Genomic DNA, 17818 nt, shown 5'->3' on the forward strand with positions numbered 1-17818 from the left:
AAAAATCTTGATTCGTAACCTAGCCCCACTAAAAGTATCTATGAAAATTTGGATGAAGAGATTAGTTTATTATTTCCACGTATTCAATCGCATGTCCAGTCCCAACATTAATTTGATGGGTATTGTCCATCCAATAACTACAAATTAGTATAGATAAGAAGATCCACAGTTGCTTACACACTCTACACGTGAAGAAGCACAAAAAATTAGTAGTAACTTATAATTTGGAGATCGATTCAAGGTTAATTTCTTTTAAATTAGTTGTTCTATCTTATTCCCCTATACATATGTTTTGATAAAATATATGTACATTAAATTTTGATTCATTATTGTTATTGAGATCCAGACATGGAAATCGTTGACTGTATCAACATTCCCAAGAGTCTTGCCACATCATTGGCCTAGAAAGACTATAATGTTTACAAAGATTTTAGAAAATAATCTAAACTCTCAAAGTGGCAATATTTTTTAAAGTTTTACTTATTTAATATAATTAGTTTGAAGGTCAGTCTCCGACATAAAGAGGCCGTGGAAGCCCATGGGCATGCGTTGCGGCAGCTTCACGGTGGCGATTATTTCGAGAGTAGGAGACTTGGCATCCATTACCACAAATTTGGATTCTTGAGTTCTGCCATAGTGAAAATATGCCACTAAATAGCCGTCATCCTCCTCCGCTGCCGGATTGTTCGGCTCCCTTGCCACAAAAAACGGTTCGCCACCGTGGCAGCCCGGCTCAAACCGCCGGCCGGCCACTGTGCAATCGCCACCAACCTCCTTGTTTAGTAGGGTTAGGTCTAGCTTCACCACCCCCACCGACCGTTTCTCCCCTAGTATTACTGCATAAATGTACCTAAATAAATATCAATAATATTAGACGTGGATACTCCAAATTATTGTGTAATGTCAATTGTTTCATGATAAAGACAATTTTGTTTCTTCATGCAAAAATACTTACATATTTCTAATTAATGTATAGAAAAAATAGTTATGAGAAAAATAAAGAGAGAACCTGTTTTTCTTAGCAGCATAAGCAGGATTGATGACTCCAAATTCGAGAAACTCATCACACAACCTATACCTCTCCATCTTCTTCCCTTTCACATCCACCACAACCATCTCCATCGTCATATCCGCACAATCAATGTTTTCCATCAACCGATCCACCGCCGCCGCATTCGTCGCCACCACGCACACCGTGTCGCCGCCGTCTTCATCCCACGCATTCACGCAGTGCAGCGGATTAAACCCCGCCGCCTCAATCCACACGCTCTCCGCCTCATCCTCCGCATACTTCGGAATAACCCCCAATCTCGCCACCTTCTCCCGATCCACCCCCACCGGCGACCTCCCCCTCAAAATCAGCCACGGATCCACCACGATCTGCATATCCGGTATCACGGCGTACTTCTCCGTCACCGCGAAGTCGTGAATCGATATCGGCCTCTCTATTGAGTTTATAGCCACAGATCTGTGCTTTTTCCCGTGCGAATCGATCCGGAAATACGTCAGGAACGGACGCGCGCCGCTGCCGTATTCGTAGGCGAAGGCTTCTCCGGTCACTCCGTCCACCTTCGGATGCGCCGTCATCCGGTAAAACGGCTCCGCCGATCCGAAATCGTGGCGGCCGAGGGTGATTATGTCTCCCTCCGGTGTCAATTTGACGGCGTAGGGGAGATCGGACTCGCAGAGGGCGAAGAGGCGGCCGGAAATTAGGGCTAAACTGGTGTTGGCGGTGCCGAATCCGTGCTTGATCGGATCGAATTGGCCAGCGCTAACCCTAGCTGCAGTCAGGAGAAACCGGGAGATTGAAGATAATAGGCCGCCACTGAAGGAGGAGAAGATGCTTGGGACAAAAGGATAGCCGAATTCACTCTCCACTGCGTGTTTGTATGTGTTGACGTAGCGGCAGCAGAATGTGGCTTTGCCGTGAGAGAATTTGATCATGTGAAGCATCCCATCGCCTTCGAAGAAATGGTAGGGCCCCTTTGGGAAGAAATTAGGGTTTGGGCCGTTGCGGATGTAGGCCCCGCCGTCTAGGCAGCTGGGGAGGGAGCCCTCCACGGCGTCGCAGGCGGTCGGGGGGAGCTCCTCGACGGGGGCGAAGTTGCCGGAGAGGACTTGTTTGGGGTCGAGAAAGGGGGCGAGGGGAAGGTCGATGAAGTCGCATATGAAGTCATCTAGTGTGTTGAAGATGGTAGCAAGAAGTGGTGGTTTTTTGAAGGGTAATGGATTGTTGATATTTTCATCAAAAGTTTGTTGATTTAGTGTGTTTTTGGGGATTTGAAGTGATTTAGCTGCTGTGATTGTTGGGTAAGGAGACCTAGTTGAGTGAATGTTATGTGATGAAGCATTTTGAAAAGTGGAAAAGAAAGAAACTAGGGTTGTCATAATTGTGATACTGAGATTAGAGAAGAGGGTACATGGGAATTTTATAAACCAGTAGAAAGTGCTGTTTTTATTTGTACGAATGAATAAATATATAAAAGATTTTTATGAATAACGTGTTAGGTGTGCAAATAAAATTGATGTGCATGTCATATATCTTATCTTATCTTCAATGGGGGACGCTGAAATAAATTTTAACAGGGGCTTTACTAAAATTTTGGGATGTCCACTAGTCCCATTTATGAAAATAGAAAGTTTCTTTCTCATACTTCATAACATTTTTCTCTCTATCTCTTTTACTTTACCTACTTTTTTTTTCTCTTACTTTATTAATTTCTCATTAAAACTCGTGTCGTACCCAAACGAGACTATTTTTTGTGTAAGGATGAAGCATTATATATATAGATATTTATATTATAAAAATTCTAAATAATACTTAAAAATTATAAAAATGCATAAATATCTAATATATAAAATTAATCCAACTCAAGTCTAACAAAAAGAATTATACAATTCATGTTCTAGTTGTGTTTATTTTGCTAAAGCAATAAATATCTAATACATAAAAATGCATAATTATCAAATACACGGTGATTTGTGATCTACTTCCTCCATTTTCTAAAAACAGAAAAATAACTTCTTTAGTTTGTTTTCAAAAATAAAAATTCTTCATTTTAAGAAATGGATCTCATACTCAACTAATATTTATTTCATTATTATTTTTCTCTTACTTTTTTATTTTACTAATTTTCATTTAAATCCGTACTATTTCTAAAATATGACAGAAGAAAAGGAAAAAAAATTGACCTCACCTCACCGATTACAATTTTTAATTCTCGTTTGAATAAAGAACGTAGTGTCCAATTTAGAAAACAATTTAAACAGTGTTATAGACTTATAGTAATAACTAGTTACACTACATAATATTTGTAGTTAAAACGTGCCACCATTTAAGTGGGGAGTAGGGATTAACTTTTCCAACTATTATTATATTCATTTAAGTTTAGAGCTCATATTTATTTCATCGTCCCAACTCTATGCGGCGGTAGTTTTCTCTGTAATTTTTTTTTCAGCCCTTCCCCATTAAATCTCTTTCCTATTAAACCCCAATGATATTAACTTGGGAAGGGCTGAAGGAAGTTTCTAAAAATTTTGTAGTAGAAATTTATTATAAAAAAAAGTTTGGGATGGGCTTAAGCCCCTCATCTCCTCCACTTGTGTCCGCCACTGCCAGTGGCAGACGTAGAAATAAATTTTGACAGAGGCTTTACTAAAATTTTTTATACTCGCCATGTCCACAAAAAAACTGTCTCATTTTGCCATTTTGGAATGTCCACTAGTCCCATTTATGAAAATAGAAAGTTTCTTTCTCACACTTTATAACATTTTTCCCTCTCTCTTTTACTTTACCTACTTTTTTTCTCTCTTACTTTATTAATTTCTCATTAAAACTCGTGTCGTATACAAACGAGACTATTTTTTTGGAAGGACGAAGCATTATATATGCATATATATATAGATATTTATATAGATATTTATATTATAAAAATTAAAAATAATATTTAAAAATTATAAAAATGCATAAATATCTAATATATAAAATTAATCCAACACAAGTTTAACAAAAATAATTATACAATTCATGTTCTAGTTGTGTTTATTTTGCTAAAAAAATAAATATCTAATACATAAAAATGTATAACTATCTAATACATGGTGATTTTGTGATCTACCTCCTCCATTTTCTAAAAACAGAAAAAGAACTTTTTTAATTTGTTTTCAAAAATAAAAATTCTTCATTTTAAGAAATGGATCTCATAATCAACTAATATTTATTTCATTACTATTTTCTCTTACTTTTTTATTTTACTAATTTTCATTAAAATTCATACCATTTCTAAAATATGATAGAAGAAAAGGAATAAAAAACTTGACCTCACCTCACCAATTACAATGTGTAATTCTCGTTTGAATAAAGAACGTAGTGTCCAATTTAGAAAACAATTTAAACAGTGTAACAGACTTATAGTAATAACTAGTTACACTTTACATAATATTTGTAGTTAAAACGTGCCACGGCCACCATTTAAGTAGGGCGTAGGGATTGATTTTCCAACTATTATTATTATTATATTCATTTAAGTTTAGAGCTCATATTTATTTCATCGTCCCAACTCTATGCGGCGGTAGTTTTCTCTGTAAATTTTTTTTTCAGCCCCTCCCCATTAAATCTCTTTCCTATTAAACCCCAATGATATTAATTTGGGAAGGACTGAAGGAAGTTTCTAAAAATTTTATAGTAGAAATTTATTACAAAAAAAAGTTTGGGAGGGGCTTAAGCCCCTCATCTCCTTCACCTGTGTCCGCCCTGCATATATTACTCTCCTTCACATGTGTTCGCCCTGCATATATTTTCGACATGCGATTTAAGAAAAAATAAGTAAAGTGAGTTAAATAAATGAAAAATAAAGTAGGAAAAGAAAAAGATAGAAAGATAAAGAGAGTTCAAAGAGAGAGTAATATAAGTGAGAAGAAATGTGTTGATTTTACTAAAAAGTGAAATGACTCTACTGTTATGGATCATATCGAAATGACTATATAGCCGAAGTCATCAATTATCCGTTCAACACACTCTAAAAGAGTCATGACTTAAAAAGATAATGTTTTAGAAATTTGTATGGCTATGATATGAATAAAGGGCAAACGATTCGAGTAAAAATTATTTGTCGGCATGGTAAATTTTGAAATATTAAAATTAGTGACTGGTATAAGGCGCCGCTACTGAAAAAAACTAGATTTTGGCGAACATTGAAATATTCGATAATCAAACAAAGGTGTTCGCTAAAATAGAATTACCGAGCACTTAAAGAGTATCGTTTTATTGTACTCCCTCTGTTTCAGAAAATTTATCGCTTATTTCCATTTTCATCCGTCTTTAAAAATTTATCACCTTTTATTTTTATTGTTTTTGATAGTGAACCCACGTTCCACTAACTCATTCTCACTCACATTTTATTATAAAACTAATATATAAAAGTAGAACCCACATGCCACCAATTTTTTTAACCCATTTTCTATTATATTTGTCTGTGAATAGCCAACTTTGTTTACAAATGGTGACAAATTATAGGGGACGAGGAGTAAGTGAGGTAAGCTGACACTGGAATGCTCGCTAAACAACAAAATTGCTTTGTTTACAAAATTACGAGCACTTGTGGTGCTAAGTCCGAAGCTCATCGCCACCTTACTGAATACTACTCCCTCCGGCCCCTTGTCACTAATTTCCTTTTTTTCTGTTTGTCGATACTTGTTACACTTACCTTTTACTATTTTTGGTAATATACCACATTACTAACTCATTACTCTCAATTTATTTTAAAATTAATTAATAAAAGTAGACTTACATTCACTAACTTTTTCGATCCACTTTTCATTATATTTCTTAAAACTCGTGTCGAGTTAAAGTGTGTTAACTAATACCAGATAGAGGGAGTACTTCGTATGTGAATAGCCAACTTAAGGTATGTACTTTGTTTGAGAATAGCCAACTTTGAAGGGCTAATAGCAAAAAAATATACTCCATTCGCCTCATAAAAATATGGACACTTTCCTTTTAAGTCAGTTTCATAAAAATAATTCATTTTCATTTATAGAAAGTTCTCCCTAACTCATTGTCCGTATACATCAATTTATTTTGTATTGTACAACTTATACCACTATAGGACCCACCATTACACTAATAATAATATGAGTTCTACTATCCACTAAAAATATTTTAACTATCATTTCCCTCATGTCTCTTATTTTACAAACTAGTGTTAACCCCTGTGCTATGCACAGAACAAAAGATTTTTGAATAATGAAGATATATTAATTTAAAATAAAGAATATAAAGTAAATAAGTATAAAAATATATTTACAGATAAGATCTAATTAAAATAAGTATTTGTAATATTATAAACAATTAAAGATATTATAAACAACAACAAAAAGATATTTGTACTTCTCTTAACCCACTCTCAATGAAACATTTCATATTTTAGCAGATGATTGTATATTATTTTAATATTTGATATGAGTGTATTAGTATAAAATAAAAGAAATAACAAAGAGGAGATGTGTGGATGAAATAGAATAAGACATACAAATAAAGAAAAATGTAAAACTACTATTTACAAAAGAAAAAAAAAGCAAACTATTTGAACGAATAGATAGTTCACCGGTTTTGATTAACAAAACATAAGTATTCATAAATGTAAACAAAAACATAAGAAAAAACAATAACTAACCAGTAGTTCTTAGGCTCCCTCCCCCTCTCTCTATCCCCATCTGTGTGTCTCTTTCTCGGTCTATATTTCTCTCTCTCTCTCTCATTTTTCATTTTATAAATATGTGATATTATTCTCCTTTCTCCCTTTTACTTTTAAATTTCCTAAAATTGTGATTTTATCTCTCACTAACGATTTCACACGTACTGTCTCATTCATAAATGAAACATTTCATATTCAGCAAACAATTTTATACAATTTTAATGTTTGATATGAGTGGCTTAATATAAAATAAAACAAATGACAAATAGGAGATGTGTGACTAAGGATCAAAGAGTATAAGTTAGTTAGAATAGTGTTGCCACCCATGTCATGCGGCGCGGGTGATAAGATATTGAAATAAAAAATATAAATTGCAATGAATTTATAGGAAATAAGAAATCGTAAAATATTGAACACTTCCATAATGAGAAATGTACTTATCTAATACATATTATACCGCCTTAAGTTCTAATGTGATTGCAGTAAAATAAAATAAAACATACGTACAATAAAGAGAAGATAATGATATTTATATTTAAGAATATGTGTTAATTAGAATAAGATATACAAATAAAGAAAATATTCGATGAAGGATCAACGAGGAAAAAATCACATAATTTGAATAAATTAATAATTAAATGATATTATAAAATTAATAATATTTAAAATAAAAAGAGAAAACAAATACGATTTAAAGTCGACAAATGGATATTACTCTCACTCACAATACATGAATGATCTTTTCATAATGAACAACTATCACTTATAATTATGGAAATTTTAATAGATCTATCAACATTAGCTACACAAAAAAAATTATTATTAGTAGGATCGACGTAAATGAAATAAAAATAATAATATTTTTTTTTCAAAATATCACACAATTTATATAATTTATGAAAATAATTATTAACAATTAACATAATGATTAACTAAAATAACATCTCAATATATAAAAACATAAAAAAATGGTCCCAAAAAAACTTAATTTTTTTGGCACATACTATCAAAAAACATACTCGGCACACAATTCAATATATTTTTAATTTATCAAATCAATGGAGAAAAGCATATTTGTTAATTAGAATTATGATAAAAAAACAGAGAGATAAATGATGAGCGAGATTTGAAAGCATAGTATATACAACCACTAAATCATAATATATACATATAAAAACTTGGTTCAAGTGTCTACAAATAAATATATATATATATATATATATATATATATATATATATATATATATATATCAATTTTTTTAAATATAAAAGTAAAAAACCAAATATGTAAGAAACATAAGAAATAGCCAAATTAAATTAATAAGAAATACCAAAATAAAATGAGAGCCCAATAGTTTGAATTATCTGAAATGACCTAATTAAAAAGTCTGCTAAAATTCGAAAAGCCCAAAAAACATAATTAAACGAAGCCCAAAAAAAACTTATATAAGAGACCAACCCAAATTCTAGTATGTAATATCCCCCACTTACATTACACTAATTGCAGTTAATCAGCCTAATAAATATACATTACAAACTAATAAAGTAGCATATTATACAGAAAAATATAAAAGGGATTTTCTCCCCATTTCTTCCGCCGCATCAGCCAAACCCTAGGGCAAAATCGCGCCGCTACACCACCTCAGCCAACAAATCACACTGCACCACAAATCAGCGACAACTTCGTCTAATCACTGGTAGTTTATACTCCATGTAAACTCATGGTTGTCCAACACCACTCGACAGACGAAAACCCTAAATCTCCCCCAAACACCGCCGAAATTGGTGAGCATCATCGACGAAGGAGTATTTACCCAAACTCAGTCCAAAATCGGCGACGACTTATCCTATTCCAAACAATCAGTTCAAAACCACAGAAGGTAACCCTAGATCTCGACACCTCCACCGAGTAAAACGGAGAAAAAACCACCATCAACGCCGGACGACATTTAAATGAAAGATGGACAAAGATTTGCTCAACTTTCCAAAACATTGTGGCAGTCTTCCTTCCAAAGTGTTGTTTGAGAGAATCAGATATTCAAGGGATGTCAACTTGCAAATGGAGGTTGGGAGCTCACCATTTAATTTGTTGGAGGAGAGATCTAAGTACTGCAAATTTGATAGATTTCCCATGGATGGAATTGGACCTTCAAACAATTTATTTGAAAGATAGACGAGGATTAAATTAAATTACTTTATATCGAAAAAGTGCACATGCATGGCATTTCACTAACATCGATTATTTTACTCACCAGAAGCATACTCCGTATCTCTTATTTGCATTAGATATTTACATTGATATCCACAAAATTTAACATCACAAACATATGTTTTGAATTCAAACCACCTCAGTTTTCTTACTAGTATCCTTGAAGAACATAGCTAGAATACAAAACTTGTTGTCAAGGAATATGTATTTGACAAAATAACAATTTTACTGATACAAATATTAATTGACCTTGGTAAATTTGAAATTGCAGTATGCATGGTTGGAAGCGAAAAATTCAACTGTTGTTAAAGTATTAATTTAACATAAGAGCAAACTAATTAGTAGTATAAGAGAACAAGCAAGTTATAACTAAAAAAACTAGGAAAAAACGAGATTATCTAGGTCACGCTACTGGAAACAATAATAATTTATTTGATTTAATTAATATTATCGTATGAAATGTATATTACTATATCTGGATCTCCAACTAAAAGAAAAAAAAAATTTAATTTTAATTCAAAGTAATTGCAATTTGCATGTATTTGGAAGATGGCTTTAAGTAGCGAAAGAATTGTGAGTTTGATCTAATTAATCAAAGTGTCATTAGAGAGAACAAATTGAAGAATAGAGATGAAATTAAGGTGACCATCTAATTTGTTGGAAGGGAGCCATAAGAACTTCAGATCTGATAGATTCTCAGTGGTGGTGGGTATTTGCCTACAAAATGGCACGAGACGCTGTATAAAGTTACTCAGAAGATAAATTGATACTCGTAAATAAATTATTCTTTATTGATATATACTCAATAAAATTTAAATAGGTAATTCAAAATTGTTATAGAGTAAACAAGACATTTTGTTTAGAAATTAAGACGAGCCTACTCAACTGTTGTTTTTCTTGTTGAAGATCAGCAATTCAAGCAATCATGGGCAATCAATCAAGCAACAATCAAAGAGATTGACAGAACAAGAATTAAGGAAGATTGACACAGAGAATCAAGGGAATTGATAGCAATTATCATAAATGTAATAGAGGGAAATATGGCCTTAATTGTATTACCATACATAGGGGCCGAGTCCACCCTATATAAGGGACTCGGCTGCTTTCATTGTAGACACAACAACACACAACAAAACACATAGAAACAATTCCAGTCTAGTCCATAAAGCTTTCCTCATCTTTTACCTTCTGCATTTGTATTTTATTTTCCGCATTATATTTTAACATGGTATCAGAGCGGGTCGCCGACTGTGGGTCATATTTAACTGACCCAGCAGTATATCTAGACTGAAACCGAAAAAAATGACTGACCCAGCAGTATAACTGGGCTGAAAATTTGGGCCAAGTGGTCCCAACCGATCGAAAAAAAATTGGACCGATTGTCCAATCGATTAGAAAAAAGTCCAACCCCTCCAAGGTTCACCTTGAAGGGTTTGAGGGAGGGTGTTGACAATTGAAACTAAAAATATAACATATAACTGTCTCACATCGGTGTCAAGAGAAAACTGAAACTAGTATATAAGTCTCATGGGCCCCTCCTCCTATCACCAATTGGTTTTAGGATGGAACCCATGGATTTTTATCATGGTATCAGAGCAGCTAACGATCCGTAATTCGTCAGTTTGTTTGAAAACCAATTGTTAATATACCTATCCAAAAACAAACAAAAAAATTCACACAAACCAAATTTGATGCTTCGATTTATCATATTGTCATCCCCACAAACCAAGCCCCTCGACTACAAATCCGAGCAGCAATCCAAACCAACCCTAAACCTCCACATAATAGTGCTCCACTACGCGCAAGCAAAATTGTAAAACCCCAGTTCAAATTTCCGCGGCTAAGCTACCTGTTTCTGATCTCTCTCTCTCGATCCGTTGTCTATATCCAAAAATGGGTCAAATGCTTGGTTGTATTCAAGTAGATCAGTCTACCGTTGCTGTGAATGAGCAATTTGGCAGGTTTGAAGAGGTGCTACAGCCTGGCTGCCATTGCCTGCCACGGTCTTTTGGCTACCAACGAACAAAATTATCCAACAGCGGAGTCTTAATCGGGGCCGCTGACGTCGAGGTCAACGCACGGCGGCGAAAGCTCCTACCTTGGATGGCGAAGCAGCCACTGAACGGCGACGACCGCGGCCTCCGCGAGGGATGGCGTCGCTGCCCGACGCAGCGACCAAGATCGACGGTACCGATTCAAACGGGGAAGGTGTGACCCCGACGCGGAAGCATTACGACCATCGCTGAGGAGACGGCAGCTGCGCATGGACGCCGAGCAGCAGACCGGTGGCTAGTCGCGCCGGCCGAAGGCGTGGCAGCTCCACCGACGGCGGCAGTAAAGGACAGGCGGAGCGACGACTGAACGCACTGGAAGTCGAGCCTGCTTCGTTCCAGCGGAAGTCAAGGGCAAGCTTCAATCCGGATGGCCGGAGACGGCGTCGAGTTGCCGTGAATGAACGGGAGGCGGTGCTGGTTCTCTTCTTGAATTAGGGTTTATTTTGAAGTCAAGGGCAAGCTTCAATCTCTTCTTGAATTCCTACTTAGCGTAATGTAAAGAGGGGTTTACAATAAATCCCTCAAGTCTTGTTAAATTACAGCCAATACCCCATTCATTTTTTAATTCCAGTAGACAGCCCCGAACTTCTACTATATTTCCCCACGACCCCAGCCAAAGTAATCATACACAAAGCCCCCAGCAACTTTCGGAAAATATCAGGGCAGTCCCGAAACCCATTCCGAAACTTAAGAATTTTGCAAAGATTATGTTATATGCTCATGCAATTGAGAAAGAACGAAAGGGGTTGATTGGCCCGTGGTGGGGAGCGCAGATCAGGAGGTGACAGTAACCCTAGATTCGGAGATAAAATCTGTATTCAAGGAATGTCCGGCCGAGGGAGAGAGGATGAAATCCGACCGAACAATTACTCTCCAAACCTATGTTGGCTGAGTAGTCCAAAGACGACAGCCGGTGAGAGGACGAGATGGCTGCAGAAGAAGTCTGTCTCACCAATGGAGCATTGAGAATGTGACAAAAATGATCAATGGAGGAATGACCCAAGAGCAAATAGTTAAAGAATTATCCGATTGAGGGGGAGAGGTCAGCCCCAGCCGGATAATTCATCGAGGTGACTATGCCCGGCGAAGAAGAAGCAATCGAGAGAGAAAGAAGTAGCTGACTGATCTACAGGAGAAGAAAACAACAAGTAGCTGTGAAAGGATGCGCGGTGCATGATCATCACATGAGTCAAAACTGTCAGAATTAGCTCCTTTACAAGAGTCAAAACTGTCAGAACTAGCTCCTCGATAAGAGTCAAAACTGTCAGAATTAGCTCCTCGACAAGAGTCAAAACTGTCAGAACTAGCTCCTCGACAAGAGTCAAAACTGTCAGCCTTAGCTCCTCGACAAGAGTCAAAACTGTCAGAATTAGCTCCTCGACAAGAGTCAAAACTGTCAGAAAAATTGAAGAAGGCTCTTCGACACGAGTAAAAACTGTCAGATTGGCTCCTAAGACACGAGCAAAAACTGTCGGAATTGGCTCCTAAGACACGAGTTAAAACTGTCAACCAAAATTGAAGAACTCATTGATATGAGTTTAAACTATCAATGATGAATTGAAGAAGCTCTATGATACGAGCATAAACTATCAATGGAAAATTGAAGGACTCCTAAATATGAGTATAAACTATTTATCAAATTGGATATCGTGCAAGTTGAATATCGAAAAGTTCGATACTCAACTTGAGGGGGAGTGTTGAAGATCAGGAATTCAAGCAATCATGGGCAATCAATCAAGCAACAATCAAGGAGATTGACAGAGCAAGAATTAAGGAAGATTGACATAGAGAATCAAGGGAATTGATAGCAATTATCATAAATGTAATAGATGGAAATATGGCCTTAATTGTATTACCATACATAGGGGCCGAGTCCACCCTATATAAGGGACTCGGCTGCTTTCATTGTAGACACAACAACACACAACAAAACACATAGAAACAATTCCAGTCTAATACAATGTAGTCCATAAAGCTTTCCTCATCTTTTACCTTCTGCATTTGTATTTTATTTTCCGCATTATATTTTAACATTTCTATTATAATATTTTAAAGGGAAAGTTGTAAATTAGTGTCACGACCGCCCTTCTAGGGTATAATAAATGCGGGCGATCGCGACTTAAACAGATAACAAGGAAAATAGGCTAGGGTTTCATCAATAAGGCTTGACCAACATATTAAACGAGCAATTAAGTATAAAACAAGATGAGGGCTCGGGTTTAAATGATGAGTTGGGCCAGACATTAATATTAATGGAAAAGATTAAGAGTTTGACATTATCCAACAAGACTTTAAAATATCCAATAACGGAACAAATTCAAGTTCAAGCCCAAATGCTAATAAGTAAAAGAAATATCGCAGCGGAAAACGACCAAGAGAAAGAGTGAAGTCATGTGTGAAGACACGATGACACTCGGAGTTTCAAGAAAATATTATCATTTCGTTTAATTTGCTCAACACCGCCAACCGCTCGTCGCCGCTCAACCTGCACATAATGAAAACATATGCAGGGCTGAGTACTTATAAAATACTCAGTGGACTTATGCCGAAAACATTTTTAGTAAAGATATAGTTTATCATGCCATACGTAAGTAACCATCGGGGTTTAGCTTTAGAAAGGCCCGAGGCACTCAAATCATTTCCCATTGTAAAATTCGACTGATCAGTCATTTTCCCATAGACAATAGCCATATCTGCCAATACATGACAAGGAATGCGGCCGCAAACCAGGTCACTAGACCGGCCAGCCCGTACGCTAGCACACGATCTACCATAGGTGTACACTAATCCAAGTAGGGTTTGCGGCCCTACGAGGACCCGAATTCGATTTATATAACAGTGGCAACAGCCACATCAGATAGGCACGTTAAAACAAATCACGGCATGATAAATACTTTAAACCACCCTTATAGCTCCACCATCATACGTAAAAGAGTTTAGTAAAAGAAAGCCCACACATAGTGTAGGGTAGAAAAGAAGCCCACCTCGACCGTTTAGATACCAACTACTGCCTTTCCTTTGTTATCACGCTTCGCGCACGAGTTAACACCTTTAGATAATGTATATATCTTATCAGTCACAACCATTGACTTAATATTATGCATGTCCCTATCGTTTTCCCTTTTCCCATCTTTGAACAACACATCATGTCATCACATATATCAATCATGTATATCATTCACCATAGATTCATTAAATCATCAAACAATTCATTCAAAACGCAAATCACACATCCAAACACAAATTCCCACCGATTAAATCCCTTAGATTTGAGATCCCTCCACTCACTAGATGCATGAGGGAACAAAAGAAGAGTTGGGATGGAGAGGAATGAAGAATAGAGTCCGATCTTTACCTCTCTTGGACGAAACAAACGGTAGGAACGAATAAAAGTCTTGATTCTTCAATAATCTCTTGGAAATTTGAAAGGATCTTGAGTAGAGTGGAAGAACAAATGTGGGAGATTGAAGAGGAGGGAGGGGGCGTGTGATTTGAAGCAAGTAGGCGTGTGAATTGTGTGCTAGGTTTAGGGATTTAATTAGTCTTTATTTATAGGCTTAAGTAATAGAATATCCCATAATTAATTGAAGATTTGGGAGAATAATCAAATTAAGATTGGAGAGATATGGGGGATGATTGGCGTGAATAATGAGGGAGAATAAGGGAGAATATTTCGAAAATCATGGCTATATAATTAGCCATTGATTTAATTTAGTATTTTCACGGAGCAGAATAAAATAATACGGAGCAAGAAAATCAATAAAAATCCTCCCACAATAAGTGGAAACAGGCGTGTGAAATATTCCTTCCACAAGGAATAATTTCCAAAACTTGAATAAATAAGGTAGGGAAAGATTTGCTAGGATATTCCAATTAAAACATGGAAAGAAATAATTGAGGGATCAAAATAAATAATGAATAATTTCTTCTCCCACAAGCTAGGAGATTTCGAAATCTCCCTTAGGAATAATATGGGCCGATTCTTTCATCAAGAAATAGGATAATTAGGCTTTGGATTTAATTGGGTAATTATCCCAAGCGAATAATTAAATCCAAGAAAATAATTCCTCTCCATAAATTCATAGTGGTCGAAAATTCTAATAAAATGGGTAAGGCAATTATTGATGATCCTATTAAAATCTCACTCCCCAAAATAAAAATATAATTTGCGGCTATATTTCATTCCGCATCGATTAATTAAGGCCACGTCATCAAAATTGACTAGGTCAAATCAAAATTAGGTCATCGAATCAATCACATAACGATTCATCATTTAATTGCGACAATCAAAGCAATAAATACAACGTCTTAGGGTTCCAAAAATAGGGTTCGAAAAGTGGGGCGTTACAATTAGTCCTATAAAATATATAGTATATGAAAAAATTGAAAACTAGGACTTTATCAGAGTTAGAAATCTTACCAATTAAAGCATTGTTGTCAAGAAATAAGTATTCTAGTGCTTTCATGTTCCCAACCGAAGGCATGTTAAAAATGGTTGCCGGCAAAGGGCCTGAAAACTTGTTCATACTCACATCCAACAATTGTACATGATCAAGATGCCCAACCTCTTGTGGTATAACTTCTATATATCAAAATATATTCGAAAAGTTAGTACTATAACTTTTGCGTAGAAATGAAGGGAAAATATAACTTATCACCCTAACCCTAACTTATGAACGTTTTAATATTAGTGTCCTAACATCACTTTTATTTCAGATTCATTTTAATTGATGTCTCGATGATCGGGTGTGGATCCGATCTTCCTAGCTTGCTCGTAGGAAATCTCTATAACAAAATCAGTTTTTGACAGAAAATTAAGTTTAGTGACATAATTTTTTATAAGTTTGTTGATTCATGAATATCTGTTGAATGTTATGATATTGAAAGTCAATAAGTAGTATGTTTTGTATTGTCAACTGATATTAATGAACCAGCAAATTAATAAATTCTTATTTTAATTTAGTTTTCAATTTATCACAATTGTCTATATATATAATATATATCCAATAGACATAGTAAAGGGATGGAATTAGTTAAAAAATTTCAGTATAGATATAAGATTCTACCTGTTAGATTGTTCCAACCAAGGTGCAATTCCTTAAGGTGGGTGATGTTCCCAATTTGTGTAGGCACATGTCCACCAAAGTTGTTGACCGACAAGTCAAGAACCTCAAGTTGTGGACATTGACCCAAACTCAGTGGTATCTCTCCCTCAAATTTGTTCTAGGATAGCTGAAGTTGTTTGAGTCTTGGAAGGTTGTTATGGCTGCAAATGCTCTTTGGTAGGGGGCCATGAAGAGAGTTTTCACTCAAATCTAGAGAAACAAGAAAAGAAAGATTTCCGATTTCGGGTGGGATGCGGCTCCCGAGTCCCATATTCGGGAGAGCTAAATGAGTCACCCTACTATGATGTGAATCACAAGTAACTCACATCCACGTGCAAACAGAAGTTTGGATGGTCCAATTTTTTTTCAAAACATTGTTAGGATCTGAAGTGACAAAGGATTTAAAAGCAAGAAGTGCAGACTTATCAGTATTGATTTTAGGAGTAGTTGCAAGGCTAAGACAAGAAAACAATACTAATAGGGAAAGTAGGACGAATGGGGAAACTCTCTCCATATTGCAAATGCAAGTGCTGATTATTGCAATAATGTTAGCACACAAGAAGCTTTGGAGATGCCCTTTTATTCACAACTAAGATAATAATATTCAAAGTCAAGTCTCACTGGAATAGTACGTGATTGCTCTTGGGAAGTTTGTTGATAAATCTCATTGGGAATATTACGTGGAGAAAAATGAAGTTGTCAGAGTCGAGTTTCATTGATGTTCATAACATTATTTATTAAAATGCATGACTCATCAGTATTGATTAGATGAGTAGTAGCAAGGTCACCCTACTATGAAAACAACACGAGTTGGGAAAATAGGAAAAATGGGGAAATTCTCTCCATAGCTGATTTTTTTTCCCTAGAGTTGAGTCGAAAATAATATGATCGTCCCCTTCGAGTAATGAAATATATTTATTTGCAACCTATTTAATAGTTAATACTCTCTCCATTTCCTGAAAATAGAACTCTTTTTTTTTGGGTAGTGCCCTAAATTAAATATAAAAGATTTTATTTGAGGAAATTTCTTTCCTTCTGATGGGGTGCGACTTATTTCTCATTAACATACTTTCCTTTCTATCTCTCTTACTCTACCAATTGTATTAAAATTTATGTCATTTCAAAAGTTTCTATTTTTAGGGGAAGAAGGAAGTATAATAGTATTTGATAGCCTAATGGTTAAAATTTTCATCTCTTAACTGTTTCAACCTATAAAGATAACATAAATTTTCTTTTCTCTATTCACTCTTTCTTTCTTTATTTTAGCAATTTCATTACTACTTCTTATTACCGAAATGAAACTAAAATATTTTATGAAATCTAAACTTTTACTAGTTACTTAGTACAATACTATTTTGTTATATTTTTTTAAATTAAAATCATTTTGTATGTTTTGTTTGTTTTATTGATACTAAAATACTAGTATTATTTTGTGATCTATATTATATCTTATTTTATGTATACCAAAATAAATATTTAAAAGATTTATAAGGTCAAAATGTTTACTACTCCTACATATATAAGTATTACTTAGATTAATTTTTATTTTTAACTAAAATAAATTTTATTGATATTTTATATATTTTAAAAGTCTATTTATTTACACTAATAAATATATTTGTGTGATATTTATAATTATTTTGGATTTTTTAAATTAAAATTTTATCTCATTTATTATTTCTTTTAGTGACTTAAACGATGAATTAAAATTTTATCCATTCATTTCTGTAATGTACTGTATACATTAAGACATGT

General features: G+C 35.0%; 1 protein-coding gene across 1 annotated transcript; it reads right to left on the bottom strand.

Moving 5' to 3' along the window:
- Positions 1–290: 290 nt before the first annotated feature.
- Positions 291–2438, bottom strand: LOC121766599 (probable carotenoid cleavage dioxygenase 4, chloroplastic). Its single transcript, XM_042162881.1, has 2 exons — positions 1010–2438; positions 291–850 (listed from the first exon to the last, which is right to left on the bottom strand). The coding sequence occupies exons 1-2, from the start codon at positions 2386–2388 to the stop codon at positions 481–483; spliced, it is 1749 nt and encodes a 582-aa protein (XP_042018815.1). The 5' UTR covers positions 2389–2438; the 3' UTR covers positions 291–480.
- Positions 2439–17818: the final 15380 nt, after the last annotated feature.

This window comes from Salvia splendens, chromosome 15, assembly GCF_004379255.2.
Source record: "Salvia splendens isolate huo1 chromosome 15, SspV2, whole genome shotgun sequence".
NCBI lineage: Eukaryota > Viridiplantae > Streptophyta > Magnoliopsida > Lamiales > Lamiaceae > Salvia > Salvia splendens.